The sequence below is a fragment of the Lytechinus variegatus genome, chromosome 4, assembly GCF_018143015.1.
Source record: "Lytechinus variegatus isolate NC3 chromosome 4, Lvar_3.0, whole genome shotgun sequence".
Taxonomy (NCBI): Eukaryota; Metazoa; Echinodermata; class Echinoidea; order Temnopleuroida; family Toxopneustidae; genus Lytechinus; species Lytechinus variegatus.
Window position 1 is genome coordinate 39,661,734 of NC_054743.1, and position 23,604 is coordinate 39,685,337.

General features: G+C 35.2%; 2 protein-coding genes across 2 annotated transcripts; both read left to right on the forward strand.

The window, feature by feature from the left end:
* Positions 1–361: 361 nt before the first annotated feature.
* On the forward strand, positions 362–1,983 carry LOC121414026 (ras-related protein Rab-39B-like). The gene is made up of 2 exons (XM_041607064.1): positions 362–762; positions 1,301–1,983. The coding sequence occupies exons 1-2, from the start codon at positions 506–508 to the stop codon at positions 1,731–1,733; spliced, it is 690 nt and encodes a 229-aa protein (XP_041462998.1). The 5' UTR covers positions 362–505; the 3' UTR covers positions 1,734–1,983.
* Positions 1,984–13,113: 11,130 nt separating this feature from the next.
* On the forward strand, positions 13,114–21,520 carry LOC121414027 (bifunctional peptidase and arginyl-hydroxylase JMJD5-like). Its single transcript, XM_041607066.1, has 7 exons — positions 13,114–13,296; positions 14,691–14,821; positions 15,707–15,838; positions 17,057–17,135; positions 18,568–18,790; positions 19,710–19,821; positions 21,184–21,520. The coding sequence occupies exons 1-7, from the start codon at positions 13,218–13,220 to the stop codon at positions 21,460–21,462; spliced, it is 1,035 nt and encodes a 344-aa protein (XP_041463000.1). The 5' UTR covers positions 13,114–13,217; the 3' UTR covers positions 21,463–21,520.
* Positions 21,521–23,604: the final 2,084 nt, after the last annotated feature.

The following is a 23,604-nucleotide window of genomic DNA, read 5'->3' on the forward strand; positions in this document are numbered from 1 at the left end:
TTTTTTCTTTTTTTTTTGCCTGTCAAATTTATTTTCGTCGAATTGACCTTAAATTTGGGGGTGATACCTTTTTTTAGGGGGGGGCTTGTCAAATTTTCTAGCCCCTTGTCCCCCCTACTGCGCTATGATTTACATGTCTTCATTGCTAGTTTTTTTTCTTTTTGTTTATCCTTTTCTATTCCTTATTCTTCTGTACCCTCCCGGTGTGCCCTTCCTTTCATTTTTTTCATCTTCCTGATCCTCCAACTTTCCTCCCCTTTTGTTTTCTCTTACCCCCACCACTCCCACGTTTTGCTGAAAGTTAGACTTTAACGAAGCGTTTCGAGTGTAGTATTTCCATTGAAGAAAACAAAAAGTGACCCGGAAGAACATTGTCGTCATTTTTAAAGGGCGATTTGTTAAACGCGAAAGCCGGCCGTGTGGTGAGGTAGAAAAACGCTGTTATTTCAGTTTTTGACATAATTCTCTGCTGTTTTCACGTTGAAATTGTAACAGCAATGCAGCTATGACAGCCTCGTCAGAAGATATAGCAGGATTGCCTCCAGAAGTAATTTGGGAATATCAGTTTCGGTTGATTTTAGTCGGGGATTCCACTGTGGGGAAGAGTTCGTTACTGCGCCGTTTCTGCGATGGGAAGTTTGTGGAGGTCTCCGACCCCACGGTGGGAGTGGACTTCTACGCGAGGCTGATTGAGGTGAATGTAAACCCGAAGACCAGAGTCAAGCTGCAGCTGTGGGATACAGCTGGACAAGAAAGATTCAGGTAACATTAAGTAGATGGTTGGGGACTTGGGGACTTGAGACTAAATGAGAGTACATTTTGAAAAAGAATGCCAACATCTATAAAATTCTAACAGTCATGAATTATTCAATTAGGCCTACAATCCCTACCCTACATTTGTAATTGTATTTTATGGCAAGAATATAGATCTAGATCTAGGCCTAGCCCTAATGAGAAATTATGAAAAGATTCATGGGCATTAAGCGGACTGATGAAAGAAAGGCAGAAAAACAAAGAAGTTTTGAGAAATTGAATATAGATCTAGGGCTAGGCCTAGATCTAATCACAATTAAGTAAATTAAGGCAGAATACAAATTAGTGTGATGGATTGTAATTTGAAAGTATTTTTTGGGGGGTAGCTTTTTTTTTTTTTTAGTAAACTTTAGTTTAATTAAGCCATGCCTTATTAATGCCAATGGTGCTAAAAACTTAATAAAGTCTTGAGAAAAAAGTAAAATCTGAAATGTCTGGTCCCATTTCAAGTATTTTAATTTCTTGTTCTTTGTTTCCATTTCTGCAGATCAATAACTACATCCTATTACAGGAACTCGGTAGGTGTGATGCTTGTCTATGACATTTCAAACAGACAAAGTTTTGAGAATCTGCAGGAGTGGCTGCTGGAAGCTCAGGAGAACGTTATCTACCCCCACAATACAACATACATGGTGGTGGGTCACAAAACGGACTTGGGAGAGGATATGAGAGAGGTACATAGAGAAGAAGGCGAACGCTTTGCTTTCGCCAACGGGATGAAATTTATAGAAACCTCAGCCAAGGCTTGCACTAACGTCGAAGCAGCTTTCTCGGTCATGGCAAAAGAGATCTATTCCAAATTGGAAGCAGGTGACCTGTGCATCAGGGAGGGATGGGACGGCATCAAGGGTGGATTCGCAATGCCGCGGGAAACGTTGCGGCTAGAAGAACCTACGGAAAAACCCAGGATATGCTGCTAAGAATATGTTTATGTTTTATGTCATTTACGAGAAAATCAATAATTTGTTTTAAAATTATACTTGTGTGCATACAATCATTCATTGTAGTACCAACATGAGCAATCAGTGTTAACCATTTGTAGCAAAATTCTCAAATTGCATTCTTTATTGTAATGTTTAATAGTAGATTCAGAATAATATTTAATGAACAATGGAGTGAATTGATAAGGCTCTATATACGCTGGCATTAAATACATGTATATTCCCTCCCCCCTAAAAAAAAAATAAAGCAAATCAAATCAAACAAAAAGTATATTTTTTTTTCTTAATTGAAAAATCTGTAGTAAATTTGTCAAGGATGTTTTATGAATTCTTCTATGTAATGAAATGCTAGTTACATGTAATAGAAACTTAGACAGTGTGTGTGATGAAGATGCAAATTCCTATTTATGCATCTCTCCTATGACATGTAGGCCTGTATGTATTGATATTGGAAGACATGTTTTTATATGATTGGAAGAGCAAAATCTAGAAATTTGGCAGTTCATGAATTCAAGTTATACAAATGGTTAACACTGCATACTATTAAAGTATAATTTTGCTATGTTTTGTACATACTGTACCTGTATTAGGTTTTTTTTTCTACACATTTATTTTGGTGTGTACATGTAGGTCTACTATCAATGTAGTGGCTTAAAGGAACTGTAAGTCCTTCTATCTACCTAGTCATAGCTTCGTCTAGATAAATAATTGCTAATGAAAATAACAACCACATGAGAAATGGTACACTGCTCATTGCTGTATAGGTAATGTGAGTACTTACATACTGTAATATTTTTGATGTTTGTATGCAAAAAAAAGAAAAAGAAAATAATTATAAAAGAAGATTTTTGTTTAAGCACAGGAAATGAATACCGGTACCAGGGGTTATACATATAGACTTGCAATTGTGTTTGGCCCCCAAAATTCAATAGATATATGGACAACTAAAACATTCCATAGATGTTCTAATAATTTTGTATTCAAAACTGTTCCAAATAATCTAAAGTTCTTTTTTTTTAAAGTAAAAAGAAAAAAATAAAGGCCTACTGGTACATATTTTGGTTTCTAAATCCATCTAGAACCAAATCCCAGATGTACACACCTGACACCATGAAATGAATACTCTGGTTTAAAGGTGCTTTCTAATTCAGTTACTCCTATCGTAATTTTCTTCAGCAAATTTGCCATCGAGCTGACACGTTTCTTCAAAAGAAAAGTATGTAATACATTTATGTGTGTGTAGATTTTTGGATATTTCAGACTTTGTAGCTTACTGTACTTGTCATTCAAAAGCAATCAAAAGCGTAGTCCAATTTGTGATGTATTTAGAAAAAAAAGAAAACCAGCGATTCATCCATTTAAGTCTGTACAGCGGTCTGAAGGAAAGTAGTGCTTCATGGTGTTTAACAGATGGAAGAAAACATAATACAGTTTGAATGTACATGACAAAAGTGCTATCAATTTGCATTCTGAAACCATACGGCCCGAATGCACAAAGGTGGTTTTGAAAACCCAAGGATGAGTCCATGGTTTATCAGATTTCCTGTATAAATTACGCTTAATTAAGTGCGTATCGGGCACGTGTATAAAACATGTCCAATGCTGATGCGCGCATTTGTCACAGTGCGCAAATTTTACGCCTGTTACCATGGTTAGATACGCTTTTTTATTCATGAGTCCACTGTTTGAAGAGTGGACTCATGAATAAAGTAGCGTATCTAACCATGATGGTAACAGGCGTCAATTTTGCGCACTGTGACAAATGCGCGCATCAGCATTGGACATGTTTTATACACACGCCTGATACGCACTAAATTAAGTGTAAACCATAGACTCAACCTTGGGTTTTCAAAACCACCTTTGTGAATTCGGGCCTACTTGTTCTGTCAAGTAAATTTGACTTATTTATACCAAGGCACATTTCAGATGTATTGTATAGTGTGTACATGTACATCCATCCAGTGCATGAAATAACTTGCAGAATTATTCTAATGTACATGTACCCTTTCGTTTTGTCGCACGCACCACAAACCATCCTCTCTGCGCGCTTCGATGCGAAAGTTAGTTTTGCAGAGAACTCATTTAAAAAAAGGTTTTTTAAAACCAGCAATAAATGCACCTACAAGGAGAGCAAATTATTTACCCATGTCTTTTTTCGATAGTTCAGGTTCCAAAGTTTCATCTCGTATCTTAACATTTTATTGAAGTGATTTATTTACGCCACGTGCGCATCTTAACAGAGAGGACGGTTCGTAGTGAAATCGCGAAGCGCGATAGCGCACTGAATCTGCGCAGAGGACGGTTCGTGGTGCGTGCGACGATTTTACAGTTTGAAATGCATCACGCTTGTCTCCTGATGTACATGTCCATTCTTATTATTTCCATTTTTATCAACTTCAATAGAAAGGCATTCTCCAGTTATATTTAACATTTGGTGTGCGTCATTCATACACTGTGTGCATATTTGGTATGCATCGTGAGTTAGCCTGACCAGATGCCACATACCTGTGACTGAGCTTCTTCCATGTATATTCTTATCCTTTTTTAATTGAAGCCAGGAGTACATGTATGTGTATCATGTCACTTTGCCTGGCATATTCTTGGTACATGTCTTTTAAAAGGTCTGATGATTATTTTTTAAAAGCCTTGTAAAAAGATGAAAAGATTAATTTAATTTTTGATGCATAGGTTTTTGCAATGTATGTGTACTTATTAATGATTATTACAATGCATATTGTGTGTTAGTATTTTGTGTCATAATCTTGTATTGCACATACATGTGCAAGTAGTGTCAATTCTAATGTCAGTTATTAAAGTGGTGTAATGCTTATAATTAAAGATGAAAGTGTTCAGTTTGGATTTAACCATGGGAATGTTTGCTGTTATATGAATTGAAATAAATGATATTGGTATTATACAATGATTTATGAAAATTGTGCAATACATACAATTGGAGCAAAGAGTAATGTACAAATGGTATATTCCCTGTTAATGATCACTTGCCAAGAACTTTGAACTCTTGACAGTAATATTTTGAAGAATTTAAACAAATGTGCAACCGTTACCGGTGTTATTTGGGGAGTTAGGTTTAAATTCAAAACTGAATGCTTTACTCATATGGAAAAGTTCATATTCAGTGTTTATGGTGAGAAATGATGAGCAAAAATACAATAATTTTGAATGTTTTACCTTTTAATGTTTTAGCATTTAACGTTTTTTTTTATGAGGCACATTTTTCACCTGAATAAACATGTATCAGTGGTCCTATTGGCAAGATATCCATGATTGTTTGATCATTATTCATGTTGCCCTGGTGGCATAAATAATTTCTCAAAATATAACATATTTTCCTATTTAAAGTGAGCATTTTCATGGAATATTCCAGGTCTTTACTTTTTGCTCCAACTGAACATGAACCATCCATAGGATAGTTGGTCTGTATTTGTGCTAAAAAAGTATGTATTTATACCTTAGTCGTCGATATCTACCTTCTTTGCATGTACCTTATTGCCTTTTAGGTTAACATAAGTGGGCATAACTGTATAAAATGTAGGTAGGTTCATATTTTAAAATTTATTCAAAATTTGTCATGTACATGTACAGAGCAGGAAAGACGTAACTGCCACTTGATATTTTTGATGAATCAAACTTGTGTGAGTGCATGTAGCTGAGCAATGCAAGGTTGCCTGTGTTAACCCATTCCCGGCTGGCATTGGCGGCGGAAGCCAATAAATTTAGGGGGTGTCCACCTGAAATTTTGGGATGGACACTTGTAAAAAATGGGACAAGCGCCCCAAGAATTTTTGACAAGCAAAAAAAAAAAAAAAAAAGGTCATCGACCTAATTTTTAGGGGGGGGGGCCACGTGAATTTGGGGGGGACGCAGGAAAAAAATTGACAAGCAAAAAAAAAAAAAAAAAAGTTATCAAAAAAAAATTTAGGGGGGACCATCCCCCCCACCTAAAATTTAGGGGGAGACACGTCCCCCTGCTTCTGCCGCCTATGCCTGCTGGAACCAGATGGTCTCTGTACAAAAGGTATGGGAATTTTCACATTGATAAAAAAAAAAACAGTATACTCATGAATGTTAATTGCACTTGTAGTACCAAAATGCAAAATGATAAAACTCAGTATTGTAGCAATTCTGTTTTCAACTGGTTCTGAAATTGGGCTGTTTGGAAATTTTTGAAATTTTTTTGAATTTCCTAAACCTTTCATAAATTTGATGTATATTTCATTGGAATGCCTACCTGTGTATTAAATGTGAAACTATCTTAACCCCATGTGTATTAGAGTTGTAAATGTGAATAAAGTACAGAGTAGTTTTACTGTTGCTATGATACGGAATATTAAGGATAATTTGTAATTTGATAATTTAAGCTTTTGATATAAATGGAATGTTTCAATTTCATTTTAAAAATCACATCAGTATGTTGGAGAGATATAGCTCTTGTAGGAAGACAATCATGTGAGGTAAAATATCATGTACAGTTCATGTACGATTACACTCTTATGCAACTGTCTTAATTAAAAGAAACATAGTGATCACGTTTTGGCATTCTGCCTGAAATTAAGATGAGGATGGATTACTCATTTTTTGTGTAATATTTCTAGTAAAGTTTATGTTTTATGTTTTAGAGCAATTTTGTATAAATATTAATTGCTTAATACGTAATTCAAATTAATACCAACAATGATTTAGAATCTACATGGTAAATTCAAGGAGTTGTGTATTGACATACATGTAGATGGTATTGACATATGCCATCAAATGGGGGGGGGGGGGGATACACTTCCTAACTAAGGCAAAGATTTATTAGTACACGTTGCTCATTGACTTTATACCACTTAAATGAGTTTTTCCCTTGCCCCCCCTACCCCTACACTCATGGTCACACAGGCTACATTGCTCAGAAAGAAAGAAAAGTCTATGGCTGTAATTTCCATTAAAAAAGAAGTCAGTATTTTTATACTGTACTGCACATTGTCAATTGAAACTGAACTGAACATAAAATGTTTGCATTAAAGTTTGTCTTGTGCCCGTTTTCAGGAGTCACAGGCACTGTATGCAGTTCATAAACAGCTTCTCATCCTGCTGTCAGTTTTATTTTCAGCTTAAATGTACAAAGTAGTGATACAAATTCTTTGCATTTGTTTTATTTTGAAACTATTATTTTCTCTACCTCACCTGCTGCTTGTTACCTGTTAAAAAAAATGCATGCATCAAACTCTGAATGTAATATTTATAGATGTGATCCATTTCACTTTATTCTTTTTATTGTCTTTCTTGACAAATTATTTATTTTTCCTGCTGCAGTATTTTATTTGTTAAAAGGTATTTAGGACTTGCATTGAAGTAGGACAAGAATGCATTTTCAGTTTTTTTTGTTTTACATGTAGATTACTATAATGATGCTCTTATAAAAGTTGTGAACGAAGGTCAAAGTTATGCTCCCGTTTCATTAAACTGAGGCTGAAATATAATGTGGAGAATGTTTAATTTTAAATTCAATAGTTTATTGAAATTTGAATTGCATTTGATGATCATACTGATTTTATTACTGGCACTGTGGCACATGATATGTGTAAATTCCATTTTTGTTAAGGAACAGAAGTTACAAGATATAAATAAAAACTAAAAGAAAAGGAGTACAATTCTTGCCTATCCTGTTTTAGAGCTACATATTCATGTACTGTACCAACATGGTATGTGTTTACTTCTGAGTTCAAATACTACATTGTCTAGAATACTACATTGTACATTGATGATGTCGACAAACCAGATGTACATGTACCTCTATGAAGCATATTGTTTCCTAGATTTTGAAAGGTGTTACTATTATTCATCTAAAAATATCTTTTTTTTTGTAAGAGCATTTCAAGCCCATTGATAGAATTTTATTCCCTCGATCTGTCCATTGCAAGCCAACAACTCAAGAACACAGAGAAGTGAAGGGTTTGAATAAATTTTTAAGTTGACCACCCCTCCTCAAAACACAAAAAACAACGATGACAGTGATTAATAGTTGATGTCAGAACTTATTGCAAAACTCTTATTGCAAAATGACATAAACTTTTCATACTTTTATTTATCATGCATTATATTTGCCAATCTGAAACAAAAATAAATATGCAAACTATGATTGCATAGTTTTATTTGTTTTCCTCTCCTCTGAAATAAAGAGAAATTATATAATGCATTAATTTATGCTTAAACTGGTTAAATATTGATTGGCATTTTCAGTCGGCAACTATGCATTTGCAACTGTAAGTATGTGATTCCCCATCCATTTTTTAATTAAAGATTTGTCCAATACTCGTCATAATTTCATTTAAAGGTAGGAAATATGATTTTCTGCTTGTTGCTTATAATTTCTTGATTTCATTTACTTGGAACTTCACTCTTGTAAGGGATCTCAAACATCATTTCTGTGTATGGGGAATGATTGCATTTGGGAGATCTAATGTTAATGGGACATGTGTCAATTTATAGTCTTTTAATGTTTGATCCCTTTGATATAATATTTTTTGTCACTTCCCTGGATGTAAATAAGATATTTTTTAAAACAGATGACACATTTTAATCTAATTGTATCATATTTCAGAAAAAATATGATAGAGTGGTATTTTTATTTGATACCAATTTTTCATAGGTGGTTTTAAGTGCAGTTCAATATTACTAATATGTAAAAGTTAAAAAGTTTTGTGTGATATTTTGAAGGTAATGGTGCATTGTTGTGAGGACTTGTGTGGTAATCCAATTCTTCCTATTATTTCCCCCATTTTCCTCTTGCCCCATGATAGAAATCACTGCTCTTGAGCTGAATATAGATATTTTTAATCAGAATACTGAGTTTTCACAATGTGAATATTGCTAATATGTAACCATGGACTAGGCCTATATGTTAATCATTGTGAAGATGAAGGTGCAATTCCCCCATAGAAGGAAAACATTGCCACTCTATCTCATTTATCCTCTGTCAATTGGAGCATGAATTCCAGATTTTACTTTTATACTTATTGATGGCAATCATCTGAAATGGTTATATGTCAACCTAATATCATGTGCAGAAATAATAAGTTGTAGATGGATCAGGGGCCTGTGACACAAGACTTCATTGACTGTTTTTTACAACTGTGTGTGTAATGACCTGAAATCATATTAATCAAATATGGACAGTTGCTATTAAGAATTGTGTTATGTGACCCAGGGCCGATTACCAGTATGTAAAAATACAGTTTAAGAATATCAGTGACAAATGATCTGTTAGGATTTTTTCCTTGGGCAATCAGAGGGAATAATTTCAGTAGTTTATCACAGTAGCTAATAACTCACCATTTGATATGTTGCTTTGTGTAATAGCCCCTTTCAACCCCCCCCCCCTGCATGAGAAATTCCATGTTTATAATGACCCTCATTTCTTTAATCCCTGTTCCACACACTTTGTTGAGAAAGATTAGAGCTGATCACATTAAAAGGAAATGTTGCTGCTCTCCTTACATTAATTACTGGTGTTGCTTTATCTGTAAAATGTATACAGGAAAATACTATTAAAGATTACAATTGCAAATAAAAATCAAGTGTGAAAACTTGACGAAGACTCTTTATACATCTCTAGCCAGAAACATGGTTTGTTTCAAAAGCAGTAACAATTAAGGTGTGTATTGGATAAATTTGGAAGGCTCTTCACTTGCATAAATATTTGTATAATACTCAAAAATGTGGACATATTCGCCGAATGGATATTTCATGGGCGAATTTATTTGCTTAAATTTGTGATTGTTTAAAAAAAACATTTTGATTTCAAGAAATGCAATTTTCTTCGATCACATTTTGTAATTTATTAACTATCTCATAATGGTCTGCATGTGAACACGAATGACATGTTTTTGTTTTTAATTGCTACTTTTTGTTGGTGTTATGGGCGTATTATTTATGCATTGTTCCCTTACAATTAGGTTTTTTGCCCTGACACTGCAACTTAAATGATTATGTACAGTTATATTTACATCTTGATGTGCAGTATATATATGATAATGTCAAAGTAAATTGTGAGCTAAACCAAATGGTTGTAAACTGATCCTGTCTTTTTTTTCTGTTAAACATTGAATGCCAGTGGAATTAGAGCGTGTGTGAGAGAGAGAGAGAGAGGGGGAGGGGAGAAGGGGGCGCGGGGGGAGGGAGGGAGGGGAGAGAAAGAATGAAAGAAAAAGTAAGAGATAAAGAAAGAGGGAGGGAAGGGGGGCAGGGAAAGAAATGATAAAGAAGATGGGGACGGGGGTGTATTTCTTTGAAAGTGAATCATCCTATATGGAAAGTTGTTTGAGAAAAGAATGCTCCCTTCCTCACAACTGATTTCTGAAGTATAGAGAGAGGACGATATTGAAATTCTTTTCAGTATGACAGACACAATATGTTGGCCTATTTATATTCATCAATATGCAAAATATACACGTGAGAAGGTTCATGAAACAATGGTTGTAGGCCTGTATTTCTTATCAACAAAAAGTTAAAGTCCATATTTGGTTTGAAATCATTATCCTTACATGATTAGTCATTGATACAATGTACGAAATGCTAGCAGTCTTGGGCATGACAAATTTATTCTATCCCGGCCCTGAACCCTCGATGAACTTGAATTAATGAACAAATATGTTAATGGATAAGAAAATAAAAAAAGTAGTGAATAAAGGAAGAAATGCACATTATACAGGTGAAATAAGATGCTAAAATAAAAATAAATGACTGGACAAGTTAGGCATAAATTAATATTAATCTAGAATGATGGACGGGTTGGTTGATTTCATCATTATTACTGAGGGAAAATTATCATTTTGAATGGACTGATAAATGAATCAACGGAGCAAAATGAATACAGGAAAGAAATAAGCTAATAAAAGGGTTAACAGAACAACAATATATTCATAAGAGAACTGCATGGGAGTGATAAGACAAAATACATATTGAACGAATTTTATATATAAATATATATATATATATGTATATACCCGACAAAGGTAATTGGTATAGTGTCGAAAATTTGTCTTTCTGACGGTCAATCGGATCTCGGTCGGCCTAGCCACTAGCCCGTCTCTGTGGTCTAGTGGTTAAGGCATGCACCGGCGTTCAAAGCTGGGGGCCCGGGTTCGATTCCCGGCGGAGACATTTTTTCGGCATAACCAATTTTTCAAAAGGGTAGATAGCTCTGGGGAACCTTTTAAGCTACGTCTACCATTGTTCTCTTCATCCATTTCTTTACAATATTTAAATAAAAGAGTTGCCAAAGCTGTTGTAAATGTATAGCTTCACACATTTATATATATATATGCCCATGAACAGACGTGTTTTTCACGACTGTTTCAGAAACGGATTTTGAATTCTCTTTTTTTGTCACATCATGGGCACTGACGAAGAGTGTGACTTTACCTTTCATTTTTGAGAGCTATGCTCCTTTTAAAATCTATGATTTTATTTTTACGGCATTTACTATACCATTTATGATTATATATATATATATATATATATATATATATATATATACATATGTTATAGAAGTTTATTTAATCATATTTTAGTCATGCAATGTGAAAGTATAAGCCTTGCGAATGGTAAACCAAAAGACCCCCCCCCAAAAAAAAAATGAATAACCCCCAGCCGACAAACAAATTAGTTTGAGCATGGACCTGGTTTGCGTCATGACTATAAAGCAAGGAGGCTACCCATTCCCGAGGCCTCTAATTTCGATACACAATATACTGTAACAAGAATATGAGATATAATAGAGAATTTGAAAAAGGGAATTGGGAGCCTGTCTGAAAATGAAACTCAATTTCTTTGTAGTCCGTAATTTGCTGCTTTCCTGGAGATTCAAACAGCAGTCAATTTCTCTATGCCTCAGAGCAGTTTGCTGAGTGAACACGAGTGTTTTTGCAAACTTGTGTATGCTGCGGAAAATGGCAATAAAAAATATTGATTTAATTATTATGACCATGCAAGAGCACTCGACGTATACGTGGGCGTATACGCAGCTATCATGGCATATGTTGTAAAGACATCTTAATTTGTTTGGGTTTGAAGAAGAAGAGAGAGGGAGAGAGAAGGACGAGGAGAGGCCGAGACAGAAGAGGCAGGGGCAGTGGGGGCTCGATTTTGCTCCTTCTACTCCAATATGTTTCCATTCCACCAAAAAAAAGATAAAAAATGTAGCAACCACGCGTATAACAGCACTCTGAAGAAAAGTTTGTTGTAAGAATAGAAGAAAAATAAAGATATTGGTGAAGTTTTGAGAGATAAAGATTAAAGTTATTAGAATTCTAAGTTTTGTATTTATGACCCTAAACCATCATGTTTTGTAGGCCCCTAATATAATATGCATAAATTTTGATTGTTCGATGGTTCGTGATGACTTATTCTTTTTTTTTAGGAACCGTGTGAAATATTTTGTTTATTGATATACTGAAGGCCGTGCAAAACCATTAAAAAAAAGACATTTCATTGATTTTTGTTTTGCTATACGATGCGGTATGTAGGATAGCTGCTCGCATAGACATCAGCCTGATAATCAATATTAAGATTATGATAACTTTTTAAAAATTCTTTGATGGATTTTTTTCAAACCTTCGGCAATAATAATAATATTTTTTCCCTGCTATTTTACAATAAACGTTTTGTCAGGGGTGAACTTCCCCTTTTAACAATTACAGTTGCAAGCTCCGTACGGATTTACATTTTAAATAGGCAGTATGGAAATCCCAATATACTAATACATGTAGTTCCTTTTCCCTTATTTTCTCACTCCTTTTATTGATCTTGTTTGTTTTTTCCCCTTCTTTGTAATTCTCCTATTTTTGCTCATTCATAGGCCCCTATTTATTTATTCATTAATCATTTGATTATGCTTAATAAACATAAATTAGTTTATAAATCTATGATCGTTAATTCATTTTTCTTCATCTTTTTTTGTAACTATAGGCCTATATTTTCTCCTCCTATTTTGAGGGGGGGGGGGAGGAATGCGTTTAATGAATTTAATGTTCAATTCATTACACTGTAACTCGATCACTCAATGATGATATCTTATTTTTTTTCTTTTTATTATGATTATTGTTATTACTGTTATCATTATTATTATTATTATTATTATTTTTTTTTTTTTTTGGGGGGGGGGGGGTGGTTAAGACAAAGATATTTTGGTAAAGGCCGGCTGGGCCGGGGTACGGTATATAGGGTACCATTCTATGAGATGGGGTCACATAATTGGGGTCATGCAACAAAACTGGTTATCTCGATAACGATTTGGTCAAGATCAAAATTATCTTCAGGATCAGGAGCAGATAGATACCTAGCCCAACTTGCCAAGGCTATAGGCTAGGTCAGTAAGGTCAAGTTCAACACCAAAAACACAGGTCACGTACTAACAGGTCAACAAAAGTAAATAGATCAGAGGAACGGAACGGCTGAATCATGAATGCAGAAACTTTTGATATTCCACGAATATCAGCTCCATCTGACCAGGACTTTAGAACAAACTACCTGCGAAAAGGTTCGTTATTCTAAATGAGTCAGTATACTACTACTACTTTCATTCTTCGATACAGTCCATGTGATATATATATATTCGTGTTGTCTGTTGAGTCAGTGTGCATATTTTTGTACAGACCCACTTATACGTAGTCTTGTTGGCCGTTGGGTCTAACGTCTTGAACTTTGATACTCTGTGCTACTGCTACTGCTAGTCTGTGCTGAACTGAGGCACTCTAGTACCAATGAACTGAGGACACCGTTCTTATTAATTATATTACTTTATTACCTTTAATATAGTTTACTTTCAGCTTTATTACATCTCACAACTGATCTCTATTTGATTTCTTCCCAATCCAACACTTGCACTTTTTTTGTATAGTTTTGTCTTGAATTTGATTTCTTTGTGTAATGAAATGAATTTCCAGGCAAAGTTTCTTTGGCTTTGCTATTTAACCCAAACTTTAAATTCAGTTAGTTTCTCAGCATATAGGGCCTATACCCATAACATCTGGAATTTTGGGGCAATTTAAGCTATTTTGTGAATATACGGTACCCATTTCATTGAAAATATACAAAATTTTTCCCAAAAAAAATGATTAGTCAACTCACAACTGAGCAACTAAAGCTAGAGTTATTTTACTTCATTGCATGTCTCTAAAACAAATGTTTTATGAGAGTTAGAGTGAGGACGAGGTGAGAGTGTATATGTTTGCATCTTTCACCTTTGCTCTGTCAGTTTGTGATCAAAATTATTGCTTGCCAATGAAAATGCTGGTATTTTCAGAAACACAAAATTGAAAATTCTTCTCCCACTACCACCAGCACTAGGATGTTGACCCAGTGCTTGGAGCCATGGATGTTCACTTTGCCCACATTCTCTGTCTTATTTTCAAACAGTTCACATTCCAATGTTGTCAAATCAATTTCTGTCCAAAATGATTAAGTGTAGTACTTTCAAAGAGTAAAGAATTTTACAGAACAAGTATACCCAGTTGTTGTGTGTCCGGACAGGTTGTGTGTCCGGACGATCAATTTTAGAAAGTCATATTGAAAAAAATACCAGCAAAGTTTCATCAATTTTTGGTACAATATGTTAGAAAATATTATAGAGAACAAAATAGATGATGATTGCAACTACTGAATTCATATTTTTAGTGTGATCCAAAGACAAAAAAAGAAGGCTTCAAAAATATAAAGTGTGCGGACACCCGACCCCCCATCCTAATACAAGATTTAGCATTACAGTTTAAAGAAATATGTCACTTTTCTTTACAACATTAACACACAAACAAAAAGTAAGAAACAATAACAATTATAGTCAAATGAGACAGACATACCTGGTTGCAAAAGAACCTGCAAGGAATTGGATAAGCACCACTAAAGCACTATACCCTTGTATCCAATGTTGTATAGGTGTTCCAGTTGTTATAACAGATGTAGCAGACAAATGGCCTGCATCACAATGGACTCTAGATGAGCTTTCAAGAAAGGCGGGACATAATAAGGCATTTATTAGGCAACAAACTGACAAGGAATCATATAAGGTATGCGTTGAGGGGAAGATTGGCAAACTTATTTGTCAACAATTGAAATTCTACTTTGCATGCCCAAAGCAATGCTATTAGGCAACAGACTGATGTATGCAGGCCTAATTGAAATAAAGTTTGCGATCCTATCAAGCCAATTGCATAGCTCATTCTGATCACTACTCTATGAAAATTGAAATAAGATATAAGATGGCTTGCTGGCCTGCCCAGAGGGTCCTATATCTGGGTGGTAAATTAACTAGGATTCATATTTGTACTTTTTGTGCTAACTACGGCTTGATTTATTTCAGTAAATTCAGTTTATTAATTTCATTCTAATTCATTTTCCACATTTTCAACATATAGAATTAAATAAATTATGATTACATGTATTTATATTTATATATTATTACCTGCCATAGGTCTATTGCTAGTGATTTGTAAAATTCTAAATACTTTTTTTGCTTTGGAAGTGTAACCTGTCTAGGCACATTTTTGGAAGATATCTCAGATATTGTGATTGATGCTTGAAGATGTCCCCATTGTCAGATCCTCCAAATCTAAAAGGGGTCCACCTTACAAAACAATGCCTCAGGCATACCAAAGAAACCGACTCCAATTTGATCAATGACTTTCCATTGGAAAACAATATTACAGCTCAGGGGTCTGTTTCATAAAACTTGTTTAACAACAACAGTTAAAAGCTACTGAAATGATTTAATCTGGTTGGCTGATAGTAAATTTGTTTAAGAATTTTTTTTTGTTATTATAACAAGTCTTTATGTAAGAGACACTAGTCAATCTGGAGTTGGTTTGAGTTAATTCAATGCAGATAACAGAAATTGCAGTTATTTTTAGTAGTACTCACTACTTCTCTTTTCTTACATATTTTTTCTATCACAGGTTGGTAAATCATACAGCATAAGGGAAAGTCCCTTGAGGGAATATATAGATGACATCAGAGCTGAAAACAGCAGAGCAAGGAGTTCTTACCTGGCGGTGCAGAATATTCGCAGCACATTTCCTGAGTTAGAGGTATACTATGAATATATTCTGATATAGTAGTTTCTTTGCCTTTTGGTGTTTTTGCTAATGTAAAGGTGGTATCGTTGGAGGATACTTGATTCATTCGCTATTTACTCCATTTCAAAGTTTATAGGGAAATTAATCACTTACTTAGATACTTGTATCATATTTGTTGATGAACATTTTAATTCACAATGAAAATGACATTCCTTGTGATTTGGGCAGGGATTACATTCAAGAATATTTCATGTTCATTAGTAATAAAGGTATTAAAGGGTTGGACAAAATATTTCCAGAGCAAATTGAGGGACTACAAGGAAAGGTTGTGTAATTAGTTACCAATGTTGATTAAGATCCTTATTAATATATCAGACTAAATTGAAATTCCATTAATAAAATTCTTAGTAAATACATGTAGCAACCTGCTTTAATTGTTGGAAATCCTAGCTTTTTTTTTTTACCTCAACAAAGGTGACAGGATACAGCTCAACTTCATATGCTGGCTCATGAAAGACTAGGTAAAACAAGATAGTAACAACAAGAGCAAACCTAGGAATGATAATTTACACCATCCTTATGAACAGTTACTACACTAGAAATGAGCTCTGGGGAGCATTTCATGAAAGGACTTGTTAGACATTTAATCCGACAAGTCTTGTTTTTTTCTGACAGTTGCCATAGGAACTCAGCTTCTCACCCAATAAAAACAAGGAGAGTTGTCAGATCTGGGCCTCGTCTGTCGAAGAGTTATGCTTGATCCGATCAATCGTAACTATGGACGGCCATCAATGTCAACACCTATTATGCATTTTTATTAAAAATATTTTCTAGCTATGATGTGTATTCATGCATTCATTGCTTTCTTGAAAATTCACTGCACTTCTCTTTGCATACAGAGGACATTTTGCAAGTTTTTTATAGAAAAAATTATGGCACTGATGGATTTCCACAGTTACGATTGATCGAATCAATCGTAACTCTTTATAAGACGGAGCCCAGACAATTTGTCAGATTAAATTTTTTTTTGATGAAACACCCCCTGGTCTTCTTGAAAATTCAAATCTAAGTTGATTTAAACAAACTGACTTGGAGCCTATATTATTGGTTTCATACTAATAAGTTTTGTTTTCTCTATTAATGATTTCATTGCTTATTCTGTGATTTAAATTCTTTTACTCCTTTGTTGTTGTATACTTGTATGAATTGAATTGAATGATCTCTCCACAGACTGATATCGACATACCTGGATATGTTGAAAAGTTACATGGCGGTCCATATCTCTGGATTGCCATGAAAGGACATTATGGTAATTATAAAAATGATGCACCATGCCGTACACCGGGGTACGATGTTGTGCAGCGCCACCTCGTGTTGTAATAGTGTACGGTTACATTGTTGTCATGGTGATCACGGTGGTACGATCGGTGCGACAATCATGACAATGAATGGGGACAATGATCACAACGCCTATTTCCTTTCTTTGATACAATCTTATGCCAATAATAGTAAACAAATTATGTTATACTTAAGAATTTAAGTATACTTTTTGACAGCTAACTTACATAAGATCAATAATGACAACTACAGGTATCATTAAGGTATCATTATTGAACAGTGAAGATTAGAACAGAACATGCATTTGCATGCATTAATTGTTACATAAGATCACTAAAAAGAAAAAAAATCTGTACAAGACATTAAAATATACTTGTACACATTTTTTGGTAACCCAGGGTACAGCGCAAAAAATAAAATAAATAAGTCAACAAAATGGCGGATTATTATTTGGTACCCCAGGGTACCAAATACTGCATCAAATGTACAACATCTCCATACCTGTTTATCATTCACATGATATACATTTATATCTCCACTCTAATTTTGCATTCCATTTGAAACAATGTGACTAATTGAATGTTGAAGGCTTGCTTGGGAAGGTTGAATGATTTTAAGACACCTGTGGCTATCACCCAGTGAATTTTATCAAATGCTTGATCTGAAAAATTCTGCACCAGGCTCCTGCAGAGCTGCCAACCAGTACTAATTTTCAGTATTTAGTATTTCGAAATGAGAAGAATACTGATGGTTTCGTGCAAAATACTGATTTCTGAAGTTTCAGTCTTACGTGTTGTGCAATGGTATTTCTTTGAAAATTCTGATTTCCTCACCAAAATACTGATTTTCAGCATTTAAAATACTGAAATATTTGTGTTCAGGTTGGCAACTCTGCTCTTGGACATAGAACTGTGTGTATGAAAAAACACACAAATGTTTCAGACATTTTAAGCGGAAGTTTGTCATGTTTGAATGTTTTTACAGTGGAAGAGCACTCATTTTAATACATTGGATCCTTATTACTAAAATCTTTGTCCAAAATGAAAATAAAAAAAAAGAACTTCAAAACTAATCAGTATTTTCGCCATTCCCACAACAGTTGATTCTCTTTAACTTTCTTAACATTTCATAGAATATGCTGCTCCATAAGCTGGTGCCCATTACTCTGCTGTGCAAACCTTCACTCCATTTACAATGACTTGGGGATTTCAGGCCCAAAATTAAAACAGAAATTTTTTGATGTGCTAGTCTTTAGTCAAGACACACTTGATGATAAAAGTTACAGAGTCTCTGCCTGCAAACTAGGTGTCAGTCTGCAGCTTTGGTACATTACAGGCAAATGCACTCTTGTTAATTTACTGAAATTTCATTACTGTTTGATTTTGCCTTTTTATTCATTACAGAATTTTGTCACTTTGATCCAGATGATGGTCTTCTTGTCATCTTGAATGGTTCTAAGAGGGTCAAGCTATATGGGTGTGACATTCAACCTTTGTACCCTAACCCGCTGGGGTCAAGAGGTCGTACTATTCAGGCACAGGTCAACTGCGATACACCGGACCTAAAAGCTTTTCCCAAGTTTAAAGGGGTGCAGTGTCACCAGTGTACTCTGAATGCTGGAGAAATGTAAGTAGTCTCCTCATTTCCAATAATTGTTTAATATGTGTGATTTCAAATATTTTGTACATTTCAAATTTTACCATATCAGGTGGGGTTTTATGAAGCTGTTTGTAAGTTATGCACGACTTCAATTGCCATGATAAGTAAATTTTTGAAGTATGAGCAGCACCATTATGAATCATCACCAATGTGTGTATTTTAGTTTTGTCAGACGTGTATCAATCAGATATGATTATTTACGTCTGGGACCGACCTTTCACGTCACCATCCGAAAGACGTCACCAGGGTTCGAACCTCGGACCTCTGCATCAAATTGTAACTTTCCCACAGCTTGGATTACAGGCGCACGCCGCAACGCCCAGTTGAATATTTTACATGAATATATTCATGTAAATAAAAATGATATTCCGCATTTATATAGCGCTTAATACATCGGAACGACGTCTCTAAGCACTTTACAGACATGGTACGATATGACAAATAGCATATTATATGGAAGCAGACATTTACAAACCATTGACAATGGCTTTGTGAGAATAGATGTTTTGGCATGATGGTACAAAAATAAAAGCAGTTGCAAGAAACATTGATTTCATGAGAAAGTCTGTAAAATCAAGGTTAATTGTGATTATATCTTCATTGATAAGATCTGATACATTTCTATTAACTGAACTTTGTGAATACATGAAATCTGAGCTTTACAACGATCATATATTCTTGCAGTTTCACATTTTCTCCATGTGTGAAATGATATTAGGTCTTGCTACAATCAACATTCATTATAGTCCAATTACATTTCCGAAGTTATCAAGCTGTCAAAAGTCAGAAAATCGCCTATGAAATAAAAAGAAAAAACATTGGGAAAATTGTGTATTTTTTTTTACTTATTTTGTCAAGTACAATCTTTTTTTTTTCCTTTTCTCAGGTTATTTATTCCTGCTTTCTGGTGGCATCAAGTGACTTCTCTAGAAATGACTATCTCTATCAATTTCTTCTATGGGGATGCTGGAGATAATATCTACCTAACAAAGATTATGGTGAGATAATACAATTTCATTTTTTCCCTACCCATGGGAATGTGAAAGCTAGGGCTGCAAGATATGAAAATTATATTGTTATTGTCAATGTTTAACTCTAGTGAATAAACAATATTCGGTCGATGGTATATTGCCTGTCATGATAATTTTCAGCGATTGAGCTATAATAATAATGATAATAATGCATAAGATTTATATAGTGCACTTTCCACCTTGATTAGATGCTCAAGGCGCTTCAGAGCAGAACAACAAAAACTATTTACATATACATGTAATACATGTCTGAACAATAAGTCAATGTCTATCAAAAAACACTTTTATACAGGTATGTTTTCAGGTTTCCCTTGAAGGTGGTCACTGAAGTCTGGGTTTTCAAACTGTGTGGGAGAGAATTCCACAGGCTAGGTCCTGCATGAGCAAAGGCCCGCTCCCAGCATGATTTCTTAGCAACTTGAATTTGAATCAGTGTGTTTCAGGCAAACATTATTGCCTTGAGATGCAATGAGAGAAAAACACTGCCATTGCATAATTGTACTTCCCTCAAAATAACCTAGGTCACACAGGATAAGGGTCATTAAAGATGTCATTCCTTACCCATATTTTTATCTTGCATCTCCATTCTGTTACCTCTTTGTATTGACATCAGAAAATATATCAAGCATTCCAGAGTATCACATAGCCATTTATGCATGACCTATGACCTGTAAGTGTTTGTGTGCTTATGAGATTCCCCAGCTTTTCCCAATTTTTTCAACAAAGTGGTGATAAATTTCCTAAGAACTTAATCACATATTTGACAACCAATAAGCTTTTCATGATGATGCCTATTAACAAGAATTAAATCTATGATAAAGATCACATTTTAACTTCAGCTGATGAAATAACAAGAGTATCACTAGGGCGAGCACATAATACGCCCACCTGTAACGGTGAAAATTGAGTTATTAGTCATGTAAGAAAAGCAAAAAGTGGTGACTTGACCTTTTGATCTAAATATCAATAGGCTTCCTTGGATCCTACTAGCTAGTATCATACAAACCAAATTATATGAGCCTAGGTTAAGGTAAACTAGGTTATCAAGTTTACAAGGACTGCAGAAGGGTAAGAAAAAACATGTCTCTGTCACCTTGACCTATTGACCTCAAAATCAATAGGGTTCCTGGGATCCATGCTAGTATCTTATACACCAAATTATATGAGCTTAGGTTAAGTCAAACTGAAGTCATTGTGTTCACAAGGAGAACGGACCAACGGACAACGATCGTGACACCATAATATGTCCTGTATAGGACTGGCGTATAAAAATGGGAAGACAGCAGATTGAGATGTGTTGAATGTTTATGTGACCTTTTCTGATTTCAGGAGCCCATGAGATGGCAGGCCTTCTCCCACTGGTTCCTCAACATCGTGGAGCAGAACAGACCGTTTGAGTCCTTCCAGCGAGTCCTGGAGAACCTCCCAGATAGCCTTAGGAGCTTCTTTCTCAAGACATGGCATGAGAAACCATCACAGGACCAGCAAGATAGACTAGTGAAACTGGTCCTGGAACACCTTAACTTGGACTCTATCCCCACAGGTTCAGTACGGACTAGTAAGCACCCGCCGGTGATGAAAATCAGGGGTCTACTCTGGCGGAAATGAAAGATTATTGACTAATTAAGAGAGGCAATGTTAGCATTGTCTGGTCCTATAACTCTTCATTGGATCTGCCCCTGAAGGCTCACCTAGGACCAGTGAACTCCTGCCAGTGATGAAAGTCAGGGGTTCACTTTGGCGGAAATCAGGGCCCGCCTTACAATGAGTTACGATTGATCCAATTAATCGTAACTCTATGGAAATCCACCAGGGCCCCGTTTCATAAAGGACTTGCAACTATTGTAACTTTGTCATTATGGCAACTACCATGGTAACAGGGCTCAGCAGCCAATCAGAATCAAGGTTTCCATGGTAGTTGCCATAATGGCAAAGTTACAACAGTTGCAAGTCCTTTATGAAACGGGCCCCTGGTCATAATTTTTTCTACAGGAAATTTGCACAATGTCCTTTGAAAACAAAGAGAAACACATCGGATCAATTGCGACTCTTTGGAAGACGGGGCCTTGATGAATTCAGATGAGACGCAATATGTACAGTTGTCATCTGTTGGTGCTTGGTATTACTAGTTTGTCAATTTGGACACCGAGTACCAGGATGGCGAAGTAAACAGCCCCAAGCGTGGAGATTGCAGACTTATCATTGGCTGATGGTGAAGCACTCTTGAGCTGTGGCTAATGATTATCTGGATACTCAATGCATTAGCCAATGAAAGAGACATAATTTGTATTTTCAAGAACTCACAGTTTTGAAGAATATTGTCAAAAAAACTGCAGAACAACTCATCTTTAGCAGAAATGTCAGTTCTGGTAGCGGTCAGTCTCAAGTGGAGTGTGAACAAAATCCAAAAATTCAAAATCTGTAAAATGGTCATTTAAGTGGTTGTATGCATAATAAAAACTAATCAGCAATCTTTAGAATAGTAGGTCTGGGCCTCATTTCATAAAAAGCTGCTATGATAGCAACTCTTGTTGGAATATCACCTTTCATTGGAAGAGCCAATCATAAAGCATAATTTTCACTGTTGTCATGAAGTTGACATTCCAGCCAGACTTGCTATCACAGCAACTTTTTTAATGAAGTGGAGCCCAGATTTCAAAGCTGTGTGATACAATTGTGATGAGTTGATATATATATTTTTATGTTTGTAAAATTATAGCATCTGAAATAAATTTTTGAGATATCTACTGATCTTTTTTCCTTGTCATATACATGTACTTGACCCTTAGAAACTTGTATCAGTCAATTTTAAGCAGTCATCCCAAATGCCTCTTGATTCTTTCCCCACTCTTTGCCGCTTTCTCAGTCTCTCTCTTTATTATCTGTATTTATTATAATTAGCTTTGTATAAGTTTTATCAACTGGAACTAATGAGGCAATGAGGTGACTAAATTCATTTATACAGGTAAAAACATAATGGAAAATGATTAAAGACGGGTCTTACTCTTATCAACATATTTTTATTTCAGGACTGTTTTTGGTTCACCAATGCAGAATTGACAGTTTTGATCAGTCATTTAAAAGGTTTCTCACTCAGTACTCTGCCCGACAACGGTCACCATAGTAGCAAACTTGCCGTCAGCAACTACCTAGATTTTAATCATCCGTTGTACCATTATCATGGATTTTTTTTTCACCAAGGGACAATCACACAAGTGTAGATTGCCTAAATCTGCCCTCCATCTAGCTCAAATAATCTGTTACCCTTGAGCATGTCTACCTCAAAGCATTATTTCAGTCTAGAGTATGCAAAACATGTGTAGCATCGAAGTTGAATTTGGCTCAAGCTTAACAGATGTCTTTGGTCACAAGAGATTCAACTTGGGCAGAGTCCCCTGTAACATGAAGTCTTGTTTAATTCAAACCAACTATGATCTAAATCTGGGTTGATATTAGGAGAAGCTTAAATGAAGTGTCAAATGTTTGTTTACAGCACACTGTTTCTTGCATTTACCGGGACTCCCCCATGATAACGCTGAAGTAATTTGTCGCATTTGTAATGATAAATCAATCTAGTTATTGAGATTTGCATCACATTTGGCTTCTCGTAGTGAAAACATGTTAGACTATTTAATCCGCATTTCAGACCACTGGACAAAATAAGACAAAAACTTAAGATGAATTCTACCCAAGGTGAATCTCTTGAAAAAGACATAAATTTGTTAGGCAAATTATGACTTAGAAGTAAAT